Below are 22,950 nucleotides of genomic sequence, written 5' to 3' on the forward strand. Positions count from 1 at the left end.
TTCTTACTCAAAACTAGTTTTATTTTAAAAAATAAGTTGAATGCATAGCACTCACAAAGATTCCATTGTTTTGGACATTTTGCATTTAGAAGCACCATTCTTATTTATGCCATAAAAAACACATTTTGGTTCTAATAGTAAGAACAGTGTATTTTTAATGTACACTGATAAAGCCCTTTTAAATAATATAGATTGAAACTGTTCAGTGTACATTTTCTCTGTAGTAATGATGCAGCTGTAGTGTCAGAAAAAACTCAGACTATAATAAATTAAAAACAAACAGTATGTAGTGGATCTTTTTACAATTGACCTAATGTCTTAAAATAGTCAAATAAAAAATACCCTATTAAATGTAAAGCCGTGGTATTAACTAACTGAATAAGGCCCCCACCCATTATAATTCCAGTGTTAAGTATTAGTTAAATTTTTATATATCAAATGCCTATGGGATAAATTTACTAATACCCCCAAAAAAGAAGAGTCTATACTGCTGTGTCACAAAAAAGATGACAAGTTAGCTGATTTGAAGATTTTACAGAAAAAAAATTGCTACAGGCATCTGCTGTTATTTCAAGTCATGGTCTATTACAAGACTGTACATTCATAGCATCAGAGGTAGTTAGAGCACTTGGACTTGGATACAGCATTGCAACAAAATGAAACCATTTCCCTCTAAAATGAGTAACAGTGCTGAGTAAAAAGCATGGCATCTTATGAGGTGGAAAGTCTCTACTTAACACTACTCTCAGACACAGGGAAATACTCATTAAGAGATGAAGAGAGGAGAGGAAAAAGAAAACCAAACCAAATTTCATTTTAATAAGGAATTGACCACTCTATGCCTATTTCAAAGTTGATTCTCTAGGATAAAAGGGAGAGGGTCATCTTTTCATTCATCATCCTATTCTTCTTGACTTGCACATCTATGCTACAAAACCCACAACAAAAATTGGGATTTAAAAGAGAAAACAAGAGAAACAGGATTTCTTCTCCTCAACAATAAACAGGTTTTTTGTAGCATGCTATAATTTAGCCCCAGAAAGAATGAACACAGCTGTCCTCCCTCCATTCTGAACATTATAGTGATAAAGCTTTCATCTTCATATTGATCATGTAATTTAATTGCCCCTGCTTTCAAAACAGTTTCTGTAAGAGTCACAATAATTCAGTGTCATTTGATGGTACACGATTTTAAGTGCTGCCACTAAGATGGGGAAGAAGATGGTAAAAAAAACAAATGAAACTACAAAAAAAAAAGCCTTAAGCCCATATACTATAAAGATATTTTAAAGTAGTAAGAATCTTGTCATTCATACCACTTCCTCCCATATTCTACCACAGGAGAAAGTCTGATATCTTCTTGTATTTAAAGAAAAACAAAACAAAACAAACAAACAAACAAAAAAAAAAAACACCAAAAAAAACCAAAGAAAAAACACAAAACAAAAAAAAAAAAACCAACAAACACACAACCCCTTAAACCATCTCCATTAATAACTCTACTATAATTTTCATCCAAGAGGTGGATGAGTGAAGCTTTCTACCCTCAGACTACCCACTCCACAGAAGATAGTGTAATTCCATAAAGTTACATTATTAGCACCTTACTTGTGATGAAGCAGTTCACTCTTCAAAATATTTTTGATCCACCCACTTGGAAGAGCAAATCTCTACATCTTCTTCTGGAACTCCCGAATAGTAGAAGAAAAAGTTGCCCCTTTATTACCTGAGAATTTCCCTCCACTATAAACGTGACAGAGCTGGATTTCTGTCACCATTTAAGTGTACTTCTTCTGTAGGGATGATGCTGTCAGTACAACTGGAGGATGCTTTCTGTTAGTTAATAATATTCGTGTGTTTGTGTGTGTGTACACAGAGGAACCATAGCCCTGTAGTAGTTCTGGTACAGTACAAGTTCAGTTGAAATTTTCTCTTTTCTTCAGTTATCACACTGCTGGGCAGTAATTCACATCTACATTCTGTGAACACTAACATATCCCTTTGGTACTCTGCATAGATGCCCTGAAGAAAAGCCACTCCACTTGCTATTAGTCTCTTTCCTCTCTGCCTTCCTTCCCCGAGTTATACCCAGTTAGTGTACAAACCAGCAGCACAGAGTAATGAGTAGAAAAGTCCCTGAGTTAGTATGAAAGCGTTACTTTAAGCACAAAAAAAATAGGGAGGATAAAAGAGGCAAAAATATATTGTCTGTCCTGTAAGGTACAAAACCTAAAAACTAGCCAAAATACCAGTTAATTCACGTGCGTTAGCCTAAAGCAAATAAGCAACACAAGTGGTGAAAAAGGGGCAAGATTATGGAGTTAGCCACATGAGATTTGTTTCTTCCTGTGATTTCCATGTACCTGCAGAAGTCTGGCATTCAGTGGATTCTTAAGTTTCAGTAAGCATAAAGTAAGTGTTAATACTGTACGGTGGGATGATATAAATGTCTTCAAAGTAATACTGCATATCTCCTTCATTAAAAGACAAGTCTGTAGTTAGTCCACAGCTGTTTTTCTTTTGAGTACTATTTCACAGACACACATTAGAAGCAGAATATTCTGAGTGTCAGAGTAAGAATGCATTATCCCCATGCATACAGATTCTTTTTCAGAGGATGATCTGTGTGCTAACTTTTTGAAGGCTGTTATTTGAGCTGTGGTACCAGTTGCCAATCCAGTTGCTTTTTTTCCTGGGAAGACACCTTTTTTTATTCCATTTTTTGCCCTCAAACTTTGAGGTTTAACAAAAAAAAAGAAACAATTTTCCAGGCAACTCTCTGCCCCAAACAAACAAGCACAAAACCATTTTGTAGTTATCACCTCTCAAAGCAGGGAGTAATACAGGAGTATCGTCCATTCACTTGGTATGTCCGGTTGTAGGAGACGCTTATACATGGCTTCACTTCCAGTGGCACAGCCAGCGACATGGCAGCGCCGGTCTGGACGTGGCCTCGAGCCTGAGCACTGGTCTGTAAGGCAGCAGGGCAGGTCTGGAGCGGGTAAGAGGCTGCGTGAGTGGATGATAATATCTGCTGGCAGCTTTGCTGCTGTGATGCTGGGTGGTGGTACTGCAGTGAAGACTGATGAGCCTGCAGGTACTGTGGTACGTGCTGCTGAGCGTTGGCCTGCTGGGCACTTGGAGCTGGGGGCTGAAACACAGCGTGCTGGGCAGACTGAGCCTGTTGTCCTTTCTGCTTGTTTGCTTCTTTCACATCATTATCATGCGCACTAAAACAAATTGAAAAGACAAAATGCATCAAAATAGATAATATCATTTAAACTCCTTTGAGTTAACGTTTAAGAGCACTCTAAAAAATGATGCAAGTATCTGACAGCTTCCAAAACTTAAAAAAAAAAAAAGTTTTAGCTACCCTTTACAATCACCTAGGGTTTCAAAATTTGGTTAGAGTACAGTCTCTTTCCAGCATTTCACTTCACTGTATGGCAATAAACACAGATAAAAGCCAAGTACAATACATATAATAGAGCAGGATCTAGAATTACAGTGCAATAAAGTTTGCTACTGTACTTTAGTAGCCCAATAAATTGCCGGATTACCAGAACCTAATTTAAATTAAACACAGCATAAGGTTTCTAAAGAAAAGATACCAGAAAGGTTTCAGATACCTATGTCACAGTACTAAAAGATCGTATGCATATTCATATTGGATCCTGTTCCAGAGACCAAAACCACTTTTTTTTTTCTCTTTCTCTCACCTTTTTTCTAGCCTATCCAGTATGGCTCATCTGAATTACCTTTGATTTACAACTGTCTGAAATGTATCTAGACACACTCTCTTTCTCAATTCTACGCTGAGGTTAAGCAGATGCCACCTACACATTTCATTCCTAACTTTTTGATGGTGCCCTCCCTCTGTTCCAGAGCAATACTGAAAAAACCACTTCTGCAACAGCACTTGCATGCTTTAGGTACTATTCCTTTCATTATACACATAAGTAAAGCCAACAGAGGCCATCAAGGGTGATAATGTCACATTTCTAAGGCTGATGTGGTTCTTCCAGATAGAGCTGTGCATCTACTGATCACAACTATGTTAGACTTGAGTAAGAGCAAATTTCTGTAGAGGGAAAGCAGATTGTGTAACATGCCTACCCAGGAAGGTTCACTTGGCATTCACTGGCATTTTTATCTCGTATCAGCTGTAATGCAGAAATGGATACAGCAAAAATAGACACAAACTCCTGGTCATTTCCTCCCACCAAACTGGCCACTCAAATGGTCCACAGGTTTGATCCATCATCTCTTTGAAGCATGCCTTGGACTTCCAAGGCATACAGGCTTCTCTATAAAAGCTCCTATGCCTTTAGTACTCCTCCATAGCTCTTTGCTCTCGGAGCTGACTAGACAGATTGGAAACAAGCTATTGAAGATGCTCAAAGCATCCCAGATGTTCAGTGGAAATGCAAGGCAGAAGTTTATTTGCTGAAAGATCAGGAAAGAGATTAGATCTAATAAAGTTTTCTCTTTTGGAAAGAGCAAAACAGTTATATCCTAAAAATATGTACCAAACTTATGTGTTCCCTAATACATAAGTATTTTTAGAACAAAGGAATGGAAATTTATAAAGAAATGTAATTGCACTATTGGCAGCAATTAGGCATAACAACAGATGCAGAAATGGGCTTAAAAATCCACTGGTGTTAACTCACATTAAGAGTCGCTCAATACATGGCACCAGGAAGTCCCAGGAGTAGGCAGTCAGGTGATGCAGCCGCGTAGGCCACGTGGGTGAGAGACGCAAGATAATCCTTGAAGAAGCTACACATGCAGTAGCAACTAAAGAAGGGGCATAATTTAAAAATTCATGATCTAGAAAGAAGGAATGAGAAAAAAATTCATTTAAGTTTGGCATTGTCTGTCAAGACAACCAAGAAGTCATTATTTGAAATCTGTAACTCACCTTGCAACGATACTTCCAGAAAGTAATCAGCATATTTTGCCATATATAACTTAGTCTTCTCTAAGCAAACCATTGGCCAGCCATCATGAAGATCAGTCTCATGGACAGCAATAGAAAGATAATAGTCGATGAAATGAGCAGCAGTAGGGAGGCACAAATTCCACTGAAATGTTTCTAGCAACAACAACTCCATATGAAGCAAATTCTGTTTTGTTAGTACCAAATTCATGTTAGTCATACAACCCAGGCTGTTCAACTGTTCAAGTTTGGGCACACTGTCTTCCTTTTCTTCAAATTTACCTTCAGGTAAACAGAAAGAGAAGGGAAAAAAAAAGGTTCAGCACAAATGAACTATAAAATGGATTGTAGCTAATGTCTTATTGGTCATAATTCAATTCTACTATGTCAAACAAGCTTGAGACTTTCCTGCAGATTCAAAGCTCAAATGGACTATGTCATTAGAGACAAAAAGGGGTATGTACTAAAATGGGCTAAATTCAGCAGATAATGTCAAACACCGTGTAGGATATTGTGCAGTGCCATGTTTCCTGTTGGTTTTCCCATGCTGGCACACAGAAGCCAGCTGCCAAGAGCAGAATATTAGGACTTCACTGACACTGCATATGCAAGTTTTTGTCACCAAATTATTGTATAATGTTTCCCCATCATCAATGAAATACCACTTTGATGTGACCTGGCAAACACACCACAAGAGCATTTGGCTTTAATCACCCTCCCACCCCCACACACCCTTTTTGTGTCTAAAACTCATTAGAGCATAGCTAGAGCTCCAGCCAACCTGGCTGCTTTTAATGCCTGCAATGGTAGGTGCAGTTTTATACTTGAGATCTGGCAAACAAGTGGATTTCAGCAACGTGCATCTGAAAACCTCTGCCACATAAACTGTTGCAACCTCCCTTGGACTTTCAACTTGTCAGGCCTGTATGTTTTTAGCCTAAAGCAAAACTGTGTATGTAAAAAACCCATTAATAAGAGAAACAAGTGTCACATTTCCATACAGTTTGCCATATGGTTGTGCTATTTCAATTTCATTGCAAATTCTTTCCATCTTACACTCTCTATTCAGTGCTACATGATAGGTTGTAAATGCACATTCTTTGAGTTTTGCAGTATGGAACATACATGAACTTTTTTCAACAGTGGAGGTACTTATATAGGACTTAATCCAATAACAGTGCCAGTCTGTTAGTTTTTGTTTCCCATACTCCAGTAATAAAAACTTCAGGAGTCACATAATAATTTCTCTTATTACTTCTTTAACCTTATCAGATATATCACAGTGCCATAACTTATTACACCACTGATTAAACTGCTTGTTTAAGCTACACAGGGCAAAAGTTTTAAACAGCATTTTGCTTCTCTCTCAACCAACCCATACACTGCTTCTCAGAAGAGTGAGTACTCCAGGCTTTCAGATCTCTACTTGCAGCTTGCCATGAACGATGCAGAGGTTTGTTTAAAACAAAAAAAAAATTCTCTTCAGAACATTAATTTAATTTGAAAATCTGGCATTAGTTCAAAGCCAATCCATTTTCCTAAATGGATTACGGTGGTTTCTGAGGGAACCTTTTCATACTCAGCATGACACCCTTTGCCAATAGAAGATTACTGACTGGCTGGTGGCACCTAGTTAAAGTCTACCCTCAGAAGAATCTGCAATAACCCTTTTCTGGTTTAACTGCTCTGCTGAATAGCTGTATTGGTGGACATGGGATGCAGTGAAAAGATGAAATCCGTCCAATACCACTGCACTCCAGTTCTGTAGCAAAGAAAGCCTAGAGCCCTTACTGGAGAAAATGAGAATAGATTCAGAGAAACAGATCAGCAGAAACTGAACCAACACTTAGTTCTGCTGCCAGGACCAGTTTCTCTGACTCTATTTGTCTATGAACAAGTGCCAGCAGGTTTCCCAGCAAACGGTACCCTTATTTTTTCAGGGATATTGAAAAGGGGTCCCAAAATGGTGAAAGATAGGTACATGCCACAGGGATCTAGCTGAGGTCAATATAAGCAGCACTGTTTATAATGAGTGTTTGTAATTAATTCTGTCTTCAGAATTCTTTGTATTCACCAATGTATTTTACCTGTGTTACATTTTATATGTGACAATACAGGATTTATGTTAGCTGTAGCTTGCTTGGAAATAACATTTCCATTTACAAAACCTGAAGTATTCTAGAACTACACAGCACAATCAGCAGTGTACAGTGCAGTATACACATGGTTTATTTAATTTCTTTCTTTATCACAGATACGCAAATTTCTCATTTCCAGCACAGGACGTAGCTATTTTGAGATACCCCCTAGAAAGACAGTCTTTCTGTTCCTACAACACAGGTCTTAAAGTTCACATTAGAATAATTTGTTTACAAATATAAACATTAGTATTTAATCATAGCTTGTTTTTTCCCACCCTCAGTTTCAGCAGGTGCCAGCAGAAATCAAAACACATCTAAAGAAATGCTCTACCAATTGTGCCAAACCGATATGCACTGCTCATCATTTATAACCACTTTGTTTCCCCCACCTGCTCCATCCCACCAGGACATGTCTTGCATTTAGCAGTAGAATCTAGTAGTCCAGTTAAGGTTTGGTGTCACATACTTACTTGCTAGAAGCAAACAGGACAGAGCAACCACGTGCAGTTGCTGTGTGGATATGTCATAGCGGTCCATGAAGAGGTCCAGCAGGTACACAGCCAGGTGGCGCGCAGCAGGACAGAGCCTGAACCGGTTGCTCACAATGGCAATCAGGTCTGCAAAGTATCTTCTCAGGTGTAACTGGGGAGACTGGCCTTTGTAAGAGGGCAGCTTTAGCTCCTAGATGGACCGCAGCAGGTAATTTTATTAAAACCATTATTTAGTTTGAAGTGGTATCAGATTAATACAGCTGATATTTTAATATTTATAACAGACGTGTCAAAGGATTTGTCCCTTCTTCCCTCTGTTCCTATCATTTCCGAATCCCTTTACAGTGAACAAAATCTATTTGTTGTATTACAGAATAACTAAAAAAATACTTTGTTTCCGCACAATGTTAACAACTTAAAATTTAACATTTTTCATTAGGGCAATCAGCCAGAGTAACTTCAGCTTTTACCATGTCAGTTGTATTACCTCTGCTGCAAAGGCTGTACAAGGGCATGCAAGTATTCCTCAGCTGCTTCAATGCAAAGTTCAATAGTTTAACTCAACCCCTTTCTTGCTACAGCTCAATCTGGGCAACCAGACTTTGTACTTAAGTGTTTGCGTGTTCTAGAGTTGCCCCATCTCCTGCTGATGCCTCCAGGAAAAGACCACTGCCAGCCAGCTGAACCTTAGGAAGAGGAACGGGGTGTGCATTGAACCAACACTCACCTCGTGTGTATGTTAAAACACTGACCCGATCTGATTGATGTCACGGACACTGATTACAGTGTGCTCTAAGGCAGTTAGTTAAACTCACAGGGTCTCAGATTTGGAGGACCGCACAAAACAAAGGGCCTAGAAACATCACATTTGAGAAAATCTGTGCCACGATCTATTTTGAATAGAAAATTTGGACTGGTAGAAAAAAAAAAACAACCCTCCAGGCTACTGCCGAGTAGCCACTACCTCTTCTTGCATGCAGCAGAACAGCAGTGCTGTCCTCTGATATTATGAATAAATTTAAGAGATAGACTGTGCACCCACACGCTGTGTTTAAGTAGGATTTTGAGTACAATTACATTTCCAGCGAAAATTATCTTGATTAATTTAACTTAATGACATTACGTTGGAATGGAGTCACACCAAATTTTCAAAGTTTTAATGTAAATTCAAAGTTTTGAAACGTGCTATTGAAGTGAAACAAAAGCCCACAAACAAACTTCCTACCTACTAAGCTTTATATTCACCTCTCACAGCACTAACTTAGCTTTAGTAAAGCTAACTTCGGTAGCAAGTGAACGATCCTGTCCTCCTCTTATTTCCCTCCATCACCGGAAAAGAGTAAAGCAATCAAGACTCCGGGAAAAGTAATCCGCTCATCGAGTATCATCAGGCAACAAAAGCACGTTTTTAGTATGTTCAGTCACTGTAAACTGATTTTCAGCCCGAGCGTTCAAGATGTGCTTTATGAAAACAGTCCCGAAGGACAACTCTGAGACAGTAGAAGTAACTTCTAAGCGATTGCCTAAACCCTCTACTGATCATTAACGCACCCAGCGTTTCTTTCACTGGGTTTTTGCTTGGTTGGTCGGGTTTTTTTGTTCCAATAACACCACAATGCTTTCTGCCGAGTTTAAACCTTGCAAACGTCGCCAAGAGCAGCACCGGGCGCACCGCGAGCCCTTCCCCTGTCCGGAGAGCAGCGGGAGCACAGTCCGGCCGCCCAGATCAGCTGTCACGGCCGCGGACAGACGGACAGACGGCCCCAGCGCCCACGGAGGGACGACACGGCGAACTCTGAGTCGACAAAAGCCAACTCCGCCGAGCCCCGGCGGCAGAACGGGGCCGCCCCACGGCCGCTCTCCGCCCGCTGCCCCCGCGGCGGCTCCGCCGTGCGGAGCCTCACAAAGACGCTGGGTCCCCCCCAGCCCAGCTGCCCCCGGGCTACCTTGTATCGAAGCGCTTGGTGGATATCAGCCGCCAGCTGTCCTGTCCACCACTGCGCCTCCAGCTCCATCGGCGGCGCGGCGCGGCGCCCGGGCCCAGGCACCGGGGAGGAAGCGGCACTCGCTGAGGGCGGGACAGGCAGCGCCACCCTCGCCCCTTTCTGGCTCGCCCCCGGTTAACCGCGATCAGCTGCCGCGGGGCACCCCCGGCCCCCCGGCCCAGCTGGCCGCCATGCGGGGCACAAGTGCGGCTCGTTAAGCCGCCCCCTCCCGCCGCGGGGCACGGCCGGGTGAGGGGGTCGCGGAGGTGGCGGCGGCCGCGGGGGAGGCGGCGGGGCGCGGCCCGGGACACCCGAGCGCGGCGCGGCGGCCCCGGGGCTCCGCCGCCATCACGCGGCGCCGCGCGCCGCGCCCATTGTTAAAGGGCTGCGCGTGTACAAAGCCGGGCAGCGCCCGCACGGGCCCGCCCGCCCGCCAATCGCCGGCCGCCTTACAGCGCGGCCTCTACCGCCGCCAATTGCCGGCCGCTTTACGGCGCGAACCGGCCGCCAATCAGCGCGCGGCGTTGGCGGGCCGGAGGCGGGCGCCTGTGGGCACGGCGAAGGTGCGGGCGGAGCGGCCCGGCCCGGCCCGGCCGGGGTCCCTCGGGCGGGGCAGTGGACTCTCCTGGCCGGGGCACAGCGTTCTGTGGGCCCCCATGAGCTCCGGATAGCACTTTTTTTTTTTTTCCCCCCTCTTATTCCCCTTTCCCTCATTTCCCCCGGCTCTTTCCCCGTTGGGCTCAGCTGTGGGGTTTCAGCACGTGGCGGTGGCCGCGCCTCGCTCAGCTCTTGCCCTGCAGGCCATTGTCCCGGTAGCAGTGCGGGGCGCACACGCCTCCTCCGAGCTTTGAGGCTGCAGCCCTGGATTGCTTTGGCTTCCCGCTGGTTAAATCCCGGGAGAAGGTTTGCAGGAGCGTGCATCCTCTCTTTCAGTAGGCAGCGCCGCTCCCTTGGCGCAGCGCTCCGTGTGCTCCAGCTGTGGCTGGGAGCTCCGCTCGTGTCCTGCGTTAGCGGGGGGCGCTCCGCGCCCACAGAGCCTTTTCCTTGCCGCTTTCTGCTCCCGCTGATCCCCCACTACGGACACCTTACGAAATAAAACTTAGTGCTTCACAGTCCTGTACATATTTGGATTTATAAATATTGAAGCAACTAGTTAATGAGAATATAAAACCTGGTACAACAGGTGGTGCAAAGTGATGCAGAAGAGATGCTTTGGGTGCAATTTTTTTTTTTGAGGGAGTATATTTAGTTTTTTGTTTCTACTTTTGCTCAGACATTATTTTTTTCCTTTAATTAAGAAAATATAAACCAACTTTTTGACATAACCAGTTTAATGACTCCGTAGTGGGAACCGTAAAAGCCCGTTCCTGTGTCTAATGGGTAATCCTATAGATTACAGTAATCCCTTTCATCTGAGGTGTGCTCATAGGTGGTAGCTTTTTTTTTTGAGGACACAATTTTTGACAGTTTCCATTTACAACAGATTTCATTACAAAATGCTACATAGTTTTCTGAAGGAAAAAAAATCAAGAAAAGTTTGGGATTTTTTTCTTGGTGCATAATTGCAAAAATATTTTATCTATTTAGACTAGCTATCTGAGATCTATGGAGTATTGACAAATTAGTATTTTCCTGGTCCGATGGCTTTTTGTCTCATTTCTGTACATTATTTTATAGGCAAATGCATGCTCAAGCTAATTTTTATATTTGCATATATATTGTTTTTAAATTGTTTATCTTTGAAGAAAGGTAATACCAAACTGTGTGTTTCAAGGATAAGTCTCAAAAACAGTTTCAGAATGGAGACAATGTCTTTTATAACATCTTTATTGCCTTCGAAAATGTGTTGCCTGCATGAAGAGAAGGCTAATAAACACCAACATGCTAAAACCTGTTACAATGGGCCCAAGCAGGGAAGTGATGGTCCTTCTCTTACTGCTATTAGCAGTGCTGCCTCCCCCTAGAGCTTTTAAAGACTGTGTGGATTGGTCTGGTGCTGAACTGTTAAGCAGGGATAAAAATACTGATGCTTGCTGGCTTATTTCTAAGATATGCTTGATTGACTTGGATAGGAAAGACCATCCTCATAAGGCTATGTACTCTGAGAACCATTTAATTTATATATAATCAAGAAAAACAATGATGTCATTGTTACTTGCCAGGTGAAGTGGAGTGAGCTGTGGAACTCCCTATGTCGGATTATTTTTCCCATTACAATCTATGTTAATTGAGTTGTTGGTCTGTCTGCTTTTCATGCAATGAAAACACAGGTTTGGAAAGAGCTTCATCATCCTGCCCAAGGCCAGGATTGCTTCTGGCATGCATTTTTCTAATCTTGGAGACATTCAGAATATCATCCTATTGAAAAAGCCAGAGCACTTAAGTACAGCCTGGTTATCTGCAGGAAGCTTACATCCTATCAGCTGTTAACAATCAGCCATTGGAATAATCTCCTCAGGGAAGTGCTGGATTCCCCAGCATTGGACACATTTAAGATTCAGTGGGATAGGGTGTTGGGACATCTTGCTTTTGCCAGGAAGGTTTGGACAAGATGATGCTGGAGCTCCCCTTCCAACCTGGTATTCTGTGACCTCAGTTTATGCCTTAGCCCCAGCTGGAAGATTTGAGAATAATCTTGGGAGTGCTGAACTGAGGCTGATTGTTTTCAGAGTTTGCAAGATCACACTTGTGAGGTTTGAATGGGAGTAGCACAACTGTAATGAGAATAGGTTAATACAGCTGCTCTACATTCCTTATAATCAATCCTAAGTGTACTAACCAGTGGAGGTTTTTTAGCCAGTCCAGATTTAATCTACTTTTAATTGTCAAAGCTGTGTGCAGTGTTTTAAGTATGCTTACCTTAGTCCCCTGCATGTAAGTCAGGACAGAAAAAAAAGCAGCTCAGCAAGTCCTTAGAATAAACAGAGGATATTAAACATGACTTTCAGTGGCAGTAGTTACATTTTCTTAGCAAGAAACTGAAAGCATGAAGTACGTGTTGTATATAGAACCTGAGAAAACAGCAGAATTAAATGTTATGGAATAATTTTGAAATTGGTATCCTCTTTCTGTAAATGACCCTGGATCACCTAAGCAAATATGTGTGTCTTAGGGTTGGTGTGGGGGGGGGAATAAAATTGGCTGTGAGAGCTGCTGTCTGTGCTTTGAAAAGATGCCAAGTAGCAAGAAATACCGTTATTCTTGGAACTCACCAAGAAAAATTATTGCCCTGAACTACATCCAAAATAGGCTAGAATGTAACCTGTGAAATCTGGACTAAAATCCCTGTAACATTTTTGTGGAATCTTCTGAAGAGGATGCTGCAGAAGTCTTACAATTTATGGACCTGTAATTCACAGGTTATAGTCCTAACAGGTTTCAGACGTGGTGGGGGAGCTGGCTTCTCTTTGTAGTTACTGGGAGGTTAGATCTGTATCTCAGGAGTTGATGCATGTATTTATGTGTTTAAGCTGTTCTTTCCTCCCCTAGTTTTCTTCTGATGGTTCTTGGCCTACGAAAAAAGAAATGTGACTTTTAAAATACAAATTAAGAACTTGGAAGTAATTGCCAAGTACAGCAAATGCTCTGATCCGGCAAACCACATTAGAACCTGTTTACCCCTCCCAATATAAAAGGATCTGTTTCTGGTGTACTGTTCTTAGTTTTAATGGTGCATCAGACATGGAGAACAAGTTTCTAAAGACGTGGAATAATCTACTTCTGTGCCCCTTGCCATAAGATACATCTCTGAAATTTGGATTTATCTTGACTGGCAGAATGAGATTAATCAACACACAGTCAGCACCCAGGGTGGAAGCTAAATTCTGGGGTGACATAGCACTGAAGGAAACATTTAAATAATGGCTCAATTGCTATGTTAATTTTGAGTTTTGTTTATTGGTTCTTGCTTTTGTTTTGTTGCTCTTTGGTCATTCTCATCTGAATAAAGACATGGTAATTCCTTAAAAGACAGTTTTGAAGGACTTAGGTTTTGGAATTAAAATTTAAGGGAATCTCAGTTTTGTAGAACTGAAAATAATTAAAAGAAGAAAAAAGTGCAAGCTTAGTTCCTGAGTTTCTGGGGCTGAGAAAGTTAATTCTGCTTTTGTTCTGTCCTTCTTGATCTTATTTTCAAACAAAGGCTGCATCTGACGACATTCATAGCAGTAATATTTCAAGGGCATTTAATTAAAGAGAATGAATCACCCTGAAGACAGGACTGTAATTGCTCACAGAGCTCTTTTGCAGCATGGTGGTAGATGAAATGTGCCATGTTGGTACAAAGTCTTAACACTTCAGAAGGATTAATGAAGGAAGTCTAGTTCAGAAAATACTCTGGGGTTGTATTTGTAAATCCTGTATTGAATGCTAAAGGTACTCCGTGGATAGGATTTTCAAAGTTGTCTGGGGATTTTAATTCCCAGAATAGCTACTGAAATGTGATTAATAGATTTGATCTGAGCTGGTAAATATCCTTTGGAACTGTTGACTTTAGTTGTTTATATGGCTATTAATTCAGAACACATCTGAGAATGCTCAGGCCTGAGCGATACATGTGTCTCATGAAACATTTTAATGAACAATTTGGCTTTAAATATTTTCCCATCTTCTGGAAAGCTATTAGAAAAATGTGCACCCATGAATGTTTTATTTGGCATTAGGATGAATGTATATGTTTTTGATAATGTGTTGGATGAAGGAAACATTCATATAAGTGGAAGGGTGTTGGTGGATAGAAGTTGTACTGGGGGGTTGTTCTTTTCTGTAAGTTGCACTCATGGTTGTCAGTAACTAAAAAGATGGAGGAATTTTGCATCTAAAGCAAATGTACTTCCTGCTTGGAGGGCTTCAGCTCATTTGACTGGGATTTAGTAAAGGTTATTTGTCGTGCAGTTAGCTTAGTGATGGGGGGAGAGCAGTTAGGAATTCTCAGTTGTTCCAGTCAAATATTTTGATTTACTTATATCCACAGAATTTAAGTAGGGCAAACTGGCCTATTCATTTTCATTTCAAATTTGAGGTCTGTCACAGCTTTTTTTTTTTTTTTTTTTTTTTGTTTAGTATAATATCTAGAGTTGCCAAATTAGGAGCCAGCCCAGGCAGAGCACCACAAAATTAATGTTTTTGTCTGCTACGGGTGGCTCAGGAGGAGAACTGCCTGCAGACGTGGGACAGGTGCACTTAATTTTGTGGTGTTTCTTGTTCAAGTACTTAGCTAGTGGGGTTCTATCTCAGTAGCAGAACAAGTGGAAAACTTCATACTTCCAGTTTCTTCTTAATGAACAGCCAATTGCTGCTAGTGAAAGTAACAAAAATTATTGCCCTCTGTTCAGAGGACTTGGTAAACTAGTTTCATCTGTTGGGATTTACATGCACAGAGGTAGGGCAGAGATGTGAAGAGCACAGCCCTTATTTTTAGGTTAGGGAAGGCTACTCCAAAGTAATTCTGGAGCTGTATCTTCTCTGGGTTGAGCAAGCCCAGATCAGTCATCTTCTCTTCAAAGGGCAAGTGCTCCAGTCTCTAACCATCTTGGTGGCCCTCTGATGGATTTGCTCCAGCTAGTCAATGTCATTGTTGTACTGGGGGGAGGAAGGTGTCCCAAAACTGGATGCACTATTCTAGATACGGTTCAGCAAGTGATAAAGTAAACAGTAAAAATAACTTCTTTTGCTTATTTTGCTATGGCTCTGTTAACACAGGCCAAATGCTGTCAGCCTTCTTCAGTGCCAGAGCATATTGTTGACTCTTGTACATCTTGCCGCTGTAGGAGCCTTCAGCTTCCCTGCAGTGCTGGCTGGTCTGTGTTGTGCCCCTCCAGGATGTTTGCCAGGGTCACAGCATGATTTACTCTGTGTCCACAAAGCAAACAAACAAACAAAAAAAACCTGGCCAAATATGAAGAATGATAAATTTCAGCAGATTTGGGGCTGGGGTAAATCCTGCCAAATCCCACAGGGATTATGTATATTCAAAATGTTGTGCTCCTTGATCCATTATTCAGAAGTACTGCACAGGGATGAGCCTGTGGTTTGGGGCTGCAGTAAACAGGAACAGTGATTCCCAACATGATCATAGATGACAATAAGATTTGGGATCTCGTTCTGCATCAGTGTCCGATGCATGTGGCCAATTCTGCTTCTGGCAGCAGAGCCCAGAGGCTCCTAATGTAATCTTAGCATCTCACTGTGGTGAAGGAATTTGAGAGTTTTATATGTTTGGGACACGTTTTACTGTCAGGGACATGGTCACGTGTTGAAGGAGCTGATTAACAATATCATATCTAGATAATGTAGATATGTCTTTCTTGAGGTTTATGGACAAGCAGACCTTCAATTCTGCTTCCTAATATCCTCATGCTATTTAGTGTGTAGTACCTACTCACCACACATCTAGTCAAGACATGTTTTAATAGACGTGAGTCAGTACTCCTTATTTTCACTCACTGCATTGTGACTCATTACACCCACTGCATTATTAAAAAGTTAGAAACATACTTCTATTTGGATATTGCTAAAAGCACTGTGATAACTGGTTTGACAAGTATGTTAAATAATCAATACATTTGAAAGGATCTCTGGATGGAAGGGTAAAATGATCCTAAAATGTTTGTTTTCACGGCTTGTTGCCAGTGGTGCTCCCATTTGAAATTGTGACCTCCATTTTGAGTTAGACTCTGTTAGGGACATGTTTGATGAACACATGCAAAAAAGCAATGCCTTTAACGAGTAGTTAACAGCCTGTGGGTGGAAGGGTTCAGTCGAAAGTGTTTTTTCTGTTGAAATTAGCACTGACTGGTTCTCTGACAATATCAGACAATATTAAGATTGGCCTTCTCCTCTTAGAGTAGAACCCATCTCCACAACTGCTGTGTCAGAGATGGGAGGAACTGGTGAGGCATTGCTTATTTTGTGCTTTAATCAGCCTCAGAGTTGGGAGAAAAGTGCTGTCAAGAGTCAGTCAGTGTGCATCTCTGGGCTCTGTTTAGTTGCTTTGCACATTGCCATGATGATGTACACATTTTCAAAGGAACTTGTATATTCATTTTCTTGTCCCATTCAGAATTACTTTAAAGGACAATGTTTAAGAACCATCTGTTTTGTGCTGCTTGCAAAATGGAGTCATGTTTGCTTAGCATTTTGATGCATATGAAAAAATGATATAAATCTCAGGCTGAAATTAGAGATATAAATATGGTAAATAATATCTGTGAAACACTCATACACTACCATATCTTAAATTTGTACAAGATTCTCTTTGGCAAGAAAATAAACTAGCACTTAATGATTCTCTTCTCACTAATGGCCTCAGTCTTATGAAATGCCAGCTTGTGTTTTTTCTTTAAGTGGTGGTCCAACAATTTCAAAACAGATGGTAAAAGTCAATCTTTGTGTTTGAATCATGACTTTGCCTAGTATGTGACTGTGATTAGAGTAGGTATTGCTTGTAAGAAATAAGCTGATTGATACTGCTGGGTGTTTGTTTTGTGGATGTTTGCTTTTGAGAGTAGTTTGTAAATTACTCTTTGCTTGAAAATGTCTGTAGAATTCTTTGGAGTTTGCCATTTGAAACTACATCTGCAGTTGGTCATTTACCATGTTACTTAGCTGTAAAAGCCAACTGTTATTATTGTTGCTTCACTGTTGTTTTTTGTAAATAACCATCAGAATAGACGTGAACTGAGTTCTGATCTTCCTTTAAAGATTTCATGGTATAAACAGTGCCTTTTAAAATTATCCTGAGCATGTGTTAGTGTGTTAACTGCTCAAAACTGGCTTTTTGTGACTCCATGATGTTGCAGGGGAGCAAGAGTTCTGGACTGCGGAAGGTGAAGGGAAATGCGCCTCGGTGATGTTGGTATAAATATGTGACTGCAGATGACTGGGATGGGGGCATATGGTGGGATGGAGCTGGAGAAGAGCAGAAACAGATAATTAATAGGATTGACCATGAACTGGTAAATCTTTAGAGACTGATATTCAAAGCAATGCTCAGACACTGATATTGTGCTTGGTTGGGATCACCATGGAATAGCTGGTGGTTCAAACAGCTTCAGGTATTCATTGCTAGATCAAGATGTCTCTTAGATCACAGGGGCTAAATGTGGAGAAAAAAAAGCGCATGTCAGATTAGACTGACTTCCAATGTTTAGGTTTTACTGCCTAATGATGTTTATTTAAGGTTTCCGATAAGCACTTCCATGGTGATAAACTAGAAGTGAAATTAAAAAACCCACCCATATTACTTATGAAAATCAGAGATATAATGCTGCAGACATGGAGTCACAGATGCTAGAACCAATTTGGGTAAGGGTTTAACAAAATATTAAGTTTAACTTTTGGATTAGTACAAGTAGTTTAAAAATGTGCTGCTGCAGAAACCCAAAACTTTGATCTTTGGCATTAAGTTTCTCTGATAGTTCAACTTTGTTTAAAATACTTATTGGGTTACTCTTGTGCTGTTTATATCAACAGTTGTCTCTTACTATGACACTTACATTATACAAGAACGGGAATTACTGTTCTCTGACAGACCCTGAAAAGTCATGTGAAAATACATAGCCAGAATAAGCTCTGTAATTTATATTCTATTTCTATTACATCTGAATGTGATCTGGGTAGATCCTTCTATTGTTCAAATTTCTGCTGCTGACTGATCCAACAGCCATAGATCTGTGGTAGTGCCTGTGGAAGCCTGGTCTTGGCTATGGACAAGAACATTTGTATCCTGGATATTTGATTTTCACTTCCTTGTTCTGTGAAAACTGTTTGTTAGCTGTGGCCCAAGTAACTGAGTGACACTTGTGCCATACACTGGATGCAAATAATCCCTCAAATCATGCTCACCTAAATACTAAATAAAAATCAAATTAATAACATGAGGTGGTGGAGTAGAGGTGATAGAGCAACTATTAATGTAGTTACTGGAAGCAAAAAAGACAATGAATACTTAGATTTTTTTTTACCATCAATGGAAGAGGTTGAAAACTGAAATTATTATAAAAAGACAAAATTACATCCTTATTTATCAACTCTGTGGATCTTTTATACAAATTAACTGAATTCAAAGAAAAAAGCACAGGAGAAGTAATAAAAGAATCTACTGGGTTTACTTCTGAGTTCAGATTAGGTCATACTGAATATTATTTCATGGCCTTTCTCTAGTGGTTTGTGAGTACTTTCCAAAGCCAAAACATACATTTTTGACTGATTAATGGTCTGCAGTTAAATGAGAGCAAGCAGTGAAATACTCTTGAGGTTGCAGAACACAAAGTAAATTGACAGACCTCTTCAGCATAGCTACAATATCCTCCTCACAAATGCAGAAACATTATTTCACTGTCCTCACTCCCTTTGAGTGGGATTTTGTGTTTCTCATGAAACTACTGAGGTCATGATGTAGAATTTAATAATGGTAATGTACATTTCACTTCTTAAGACAAACTTTAGGCAGAGAAAATGAGGAAACAAGCCAGCAACTTATGATCATAGAAATCTCCACAAAGTAGAAAAAGTAGATATATGGATGTAGGAGAAGTTAAAAACAGATGCAGTGCACACATCTGTTTCCAACCATTTTCAAATTTGGATTATTTGCAACACAAATCTATATAAATGTATCAAGATTAATTTTATAGTTTCATGGAATCATCAGTTTTATTGAGCTGTATCAGGAGGAGCAGGTAAATGAGCTGAGCAGCATTGTAGAAGAACACAGCCTTTGTCTTGCCTTCCTTTTTTAGCTATTTTCTGAAACAGAGGAATAAACAGTACAGTTACAGCCAGGGTTTTCCTATGAACACCTGAACTACTTAACTAAGAGCCTGATATGGAGAGAAAATGTCAAATTGGAAAATGCAGTTTAACATGGGCTATTTTTCACATCATTTAGAAAGAATTCTCAGGAGTAGGATTCCAGGGTAATTACTCGTGTCTGGCAGGAGCCTGCCCTGGAAGCATTGCCTAACTTTGACCTGCTTTCAACCAGCTGGGAAACAGCCAGGTTGCTCAGTGGGATTGATAAAACCTTCAAAGACTGTATTAGCATAATTTAAACATGTCATAAGCATATCATCACCAAGGTTTAATTGAGGGCTACCCATAATCCAGATTTTTAAAACTGATTCTAGTTACTGCAACAGTTTGGTTTTGTTCCCACTGCAGTCAGTTGAAGTTTTGATATTGAGAATTTTTTTTCTTAAATAATCAGACCTGTACAGTCTTTATTAAATAATTTATTACTTTCAGTGCCACATGAAGCAGAAACAGTTCTGGTACCATTCCTATTCCCAGTTGTAGGAACAGCTGTAATCTGAGTGTAGCTCTCTCACAGAGTCTATTTATCTGGGAGATTAATGTTATAATTGAAGAAAACAAATCTTTTAGAAACAGAGGATTGAATAATTTTGTATGCATGCCATTTAAAAGGTTTAGAGACTACATCAATTGCCAGATCACTAAGGGTGTCCCACCTGACACAGAAAGAGCAGTTACTCAGAAACCCTCAGGAGGCTATTTGTGTTAGTGTGGCTTGTGGCTTTAGTGCATCTTCCATCCTCCATCCTCAGTATGTTCCCAGACACAGTCACAGTAACTGCCTGCAGGCTTTTTGCAAGATGAATTAAATGGATTTCAGAGAATATTGGGGGTACTTTGAGGATCAATATTTAGGAAGAGCATAGACAAGGACATCTGTGAGAACTGTTGTGACTTCTACTCGTGAAACCCTGGCTGAGAATGATGAAGGCTCTGGGCTGAAATTTGCTGAACTTGCAATGGCTCTTTTCCTGATAATGTAATGTTTCTGTTTATGGAGCTGTCAAATCTAGCACTGTCACTTGCTTTCTAATTCTCCAATAGTATCTAATGATGCTGTTCTTTCAGCGGCATTCACATAATGTCCTGGTTTAAACAGGAGAAGGAAACAATTTATTAAAAACAACAAACAAAAAAAAACTGAAGCCCTCTTCCTAACTCTCTTTATTCATTGCTGCAAGATTGTTCTTCTGCTCTACTAGCAGAGCCTTTTGAGGTGTATATCTAGAATTAGCCCCATTCATATATTTTAAAAGAAGGCATTGAATGTTGTTAGCAAAAGTAGCTGGGTTAATTAATATGTACATGTATTAGTTTCCAATAAATGAAGGTGTTGCATGCAGAAACTAAAGTCACTCAGTAATGAATGACTTTTGCAATGAGAACAGGGAGAGAGCAGCAAAAGCAGGTAGCTTTACTTTGCAGTAATTTGATATAGACCCACAATTTTTTGTATGCTTCTTAGGGATTTTAATGCCAAGACTCAGCTTAGAGTTACTGAATAGGAAGCTATGACAGATTACACGTCATTTGCAGGCTCTTGATAAGGCAGTGTGATTTAAAACTGCTTGCCCCAGTGTAAAAAAAGAGCCAGGTGGCATCTATGTGCTGTGAACAAAGACTTAGCCAGGTGGATGCTGCAAGAAAGCCTGTCAGGTTTGTTTGTGTGCAAAGAATTTTGAAGTACCTCACTTGAAACAGGATTACAATAAACACAGTGCTATTATAAAAGAAGCAGAAATGATTAAGTGTTCACAAATTGAAAGTAATTTCAACTCTGAGAATGCATGTCTTAGTTTCAGGATCATCTTCAGATATAAGTGAATTGTAGATTATTGAGGTTTTTGTCATTCTAGGTACAGAACTGTCCTTACATTTGTAGATATCTTGTGTATGCCAATGGGATTAGTCACTTCAGCTGAAGGGTGCTGGAGAATTTGCTGGCTTTTTATTAATTTGTCTAGTAAGTGCCTGTGCACAAATGTTTGGTTTTGCTTGATAATGAATAATGTATTGGTTTGTAAAAGGCTGATTTGGATGTCTGTCTCGAGAACATACATCCTGGAAAGTCTCCCACAATACTTAATTGGTTGGGATCTAGTGAAGGGCTGTGGTGAGAAACTAGTGCTGATAGCAAAGACTCAGGTTTGGAGCAATGCAACCTGTGACTAAATAGCTGCACTCCCAGATAGATGGCCACAGCCTAGGTAGGCACAGTGCAAGGCACTGGTCTTGGGCTTGTGTCGGCTGTGGCTTCCAGGTTTGTAGGTGTACATTTTTTTCTGTACTCTTCACCAAGGATCCAGCTCAGTTCCCCTGAAACACAATGGCAAAATCCTTTGCAACTCCCTTGGGTGCCTTGCTGATTTGAACTGCACAGTTCATTGGTAACAGTAAGTGACAAGCTGGTGGCTTAGAGCTCCACTGACTGTGTGTGACTGCAGAGCAGAGGCAAATGTATTTGTGTGTGTATGTGTGTGTGAAATTGAGCATCCAGACTGTGAAATGCTGTCAATTGGCAGCAGAGCAATCAGACAAAGAGCTTCTGTTGCTATGTCTTCTCTTGGGGAGCTTGTTGTGATCAATATGTAATCACTGTAAGAAAGAAGCAAAAGATCTACTATTCCTTTTATATCTATAGATATAGATATATATGTACACACATGTGCACTTTTTTTTTCATTAGAAATACTTGGATATTTTTCCTGACCATAATTAAACAGGTTAGACAATATAAACAAGTCAACAAACACTGTTAATGTCATTTTGTTTATTCACATAACAGTCCTCCTTTAAGTGATTTTATTTTCCCTTTATTCAGACATGAATGCTGTAGGGGGAAGGGATGAAGGTATGGAAAAAGAAATAGCCCATCAAGCATAATCATTCTTAGTATACTGAAATCTTCAGCCTCGGGGTTTAAGGAGCTGGGGGCGAGCAGGGCCGGGCGCGGCAGCAGAGCCCGTGCTCAGCTCCTGGGCGGGGTTACGGCGGTGCCACCCGATGCCTACTACAACCTGATAGTTTGTAGCAGCTCAGTGAGACCTGCTCGGATATGTGCCAACTTCTCAGAACTCGCACTCCGATCCCTGCTTGCCAGCCCGGCTGGGATGTCTGTAGATAAGCGGATTTGGGGACAAGGCTGCTGTTTCACCTCTAGAGGGACGCCCAGGACCGGAGATGAGGCTGTGCCACCCGCGGGCGGCAGCGCGGCTGCTCCCTTCCTCTGCCTTCCCTCCCGAACCTGCTCTGCCTCAGGAAAAGAGCCCCAGGCTTCTCCAGAACAGTAGCAACGAAATCCCGAAAGGAGAGGAACAACGGGAAGCAAAATGTTTACAGGAATGACCCTGGCAACGTGTAGTGTTCAGGGCGGTGAGAAATCCCTCCTGACAGGTTTCGATTGTCTTCTGCTCCATCCCCTCTTCTGCCTCCTTGTGAGAGAGAGGCCAGCGTAGGCAGATGATTGCACTCATGCTTCATGCAGGCAGTGTTATTGCTTTCTGTCATTTGTATTTGCAGTTCAAACAACTTTAAACTGCTGTTTCTCTCCAGTCTGACCTCTGCCACCACCGTCAGGG

The 22,950-nt window shown here is 41.0% G+C and overlaps 1 protein-coding gene across 1 annotated transcript; it reads right to left on the reverse strand.

The window, feature by feature from the left end:
- CCNJ (cyclin J) lies at positions 1 to 9,944 on the reverse strand. The gene is made up of 5 exons (XM_068197709.1): positions 9,521 to 9,944; positions 7,554 to 7,764; positions 4,925 to 5,224; positions 4,674 to 4,833; positions 1 to 3,230 (listed from the first exon to the last, which is right to left on the reverse strand). The coding sequence occupies exons 1-5, from the start codon at positions 9,587 to 9,589 to the stop codon at positions 2,819 to 2,821; spliced, it is 1,152 nt and encodes a 383-aa protein (XP_068053810.1). The 5' UTR covers positions 9,590 to 9,944; the 3' UTR covers positions 1 to 2,818.
- Positions 9,945 to 22,950: the final 13,006 nt, after the last annotated feature.

This window comes from Anomalospiza imberbis, chromosome 8, assembly GCF_031753505.1.
Source record: "Anomalospiza imberbis isolate Cuckoo-Finch-1a 21T00152 chromosome 8, ASM3175350v1, whole genome shotgun sequence".
Taxonomy (NCBI): Eukaryota; Metazoa; Chordata; class Aves; order Passeriformes; family Viduidae; genus Anomalospiza; species Anomalospiza imberbis.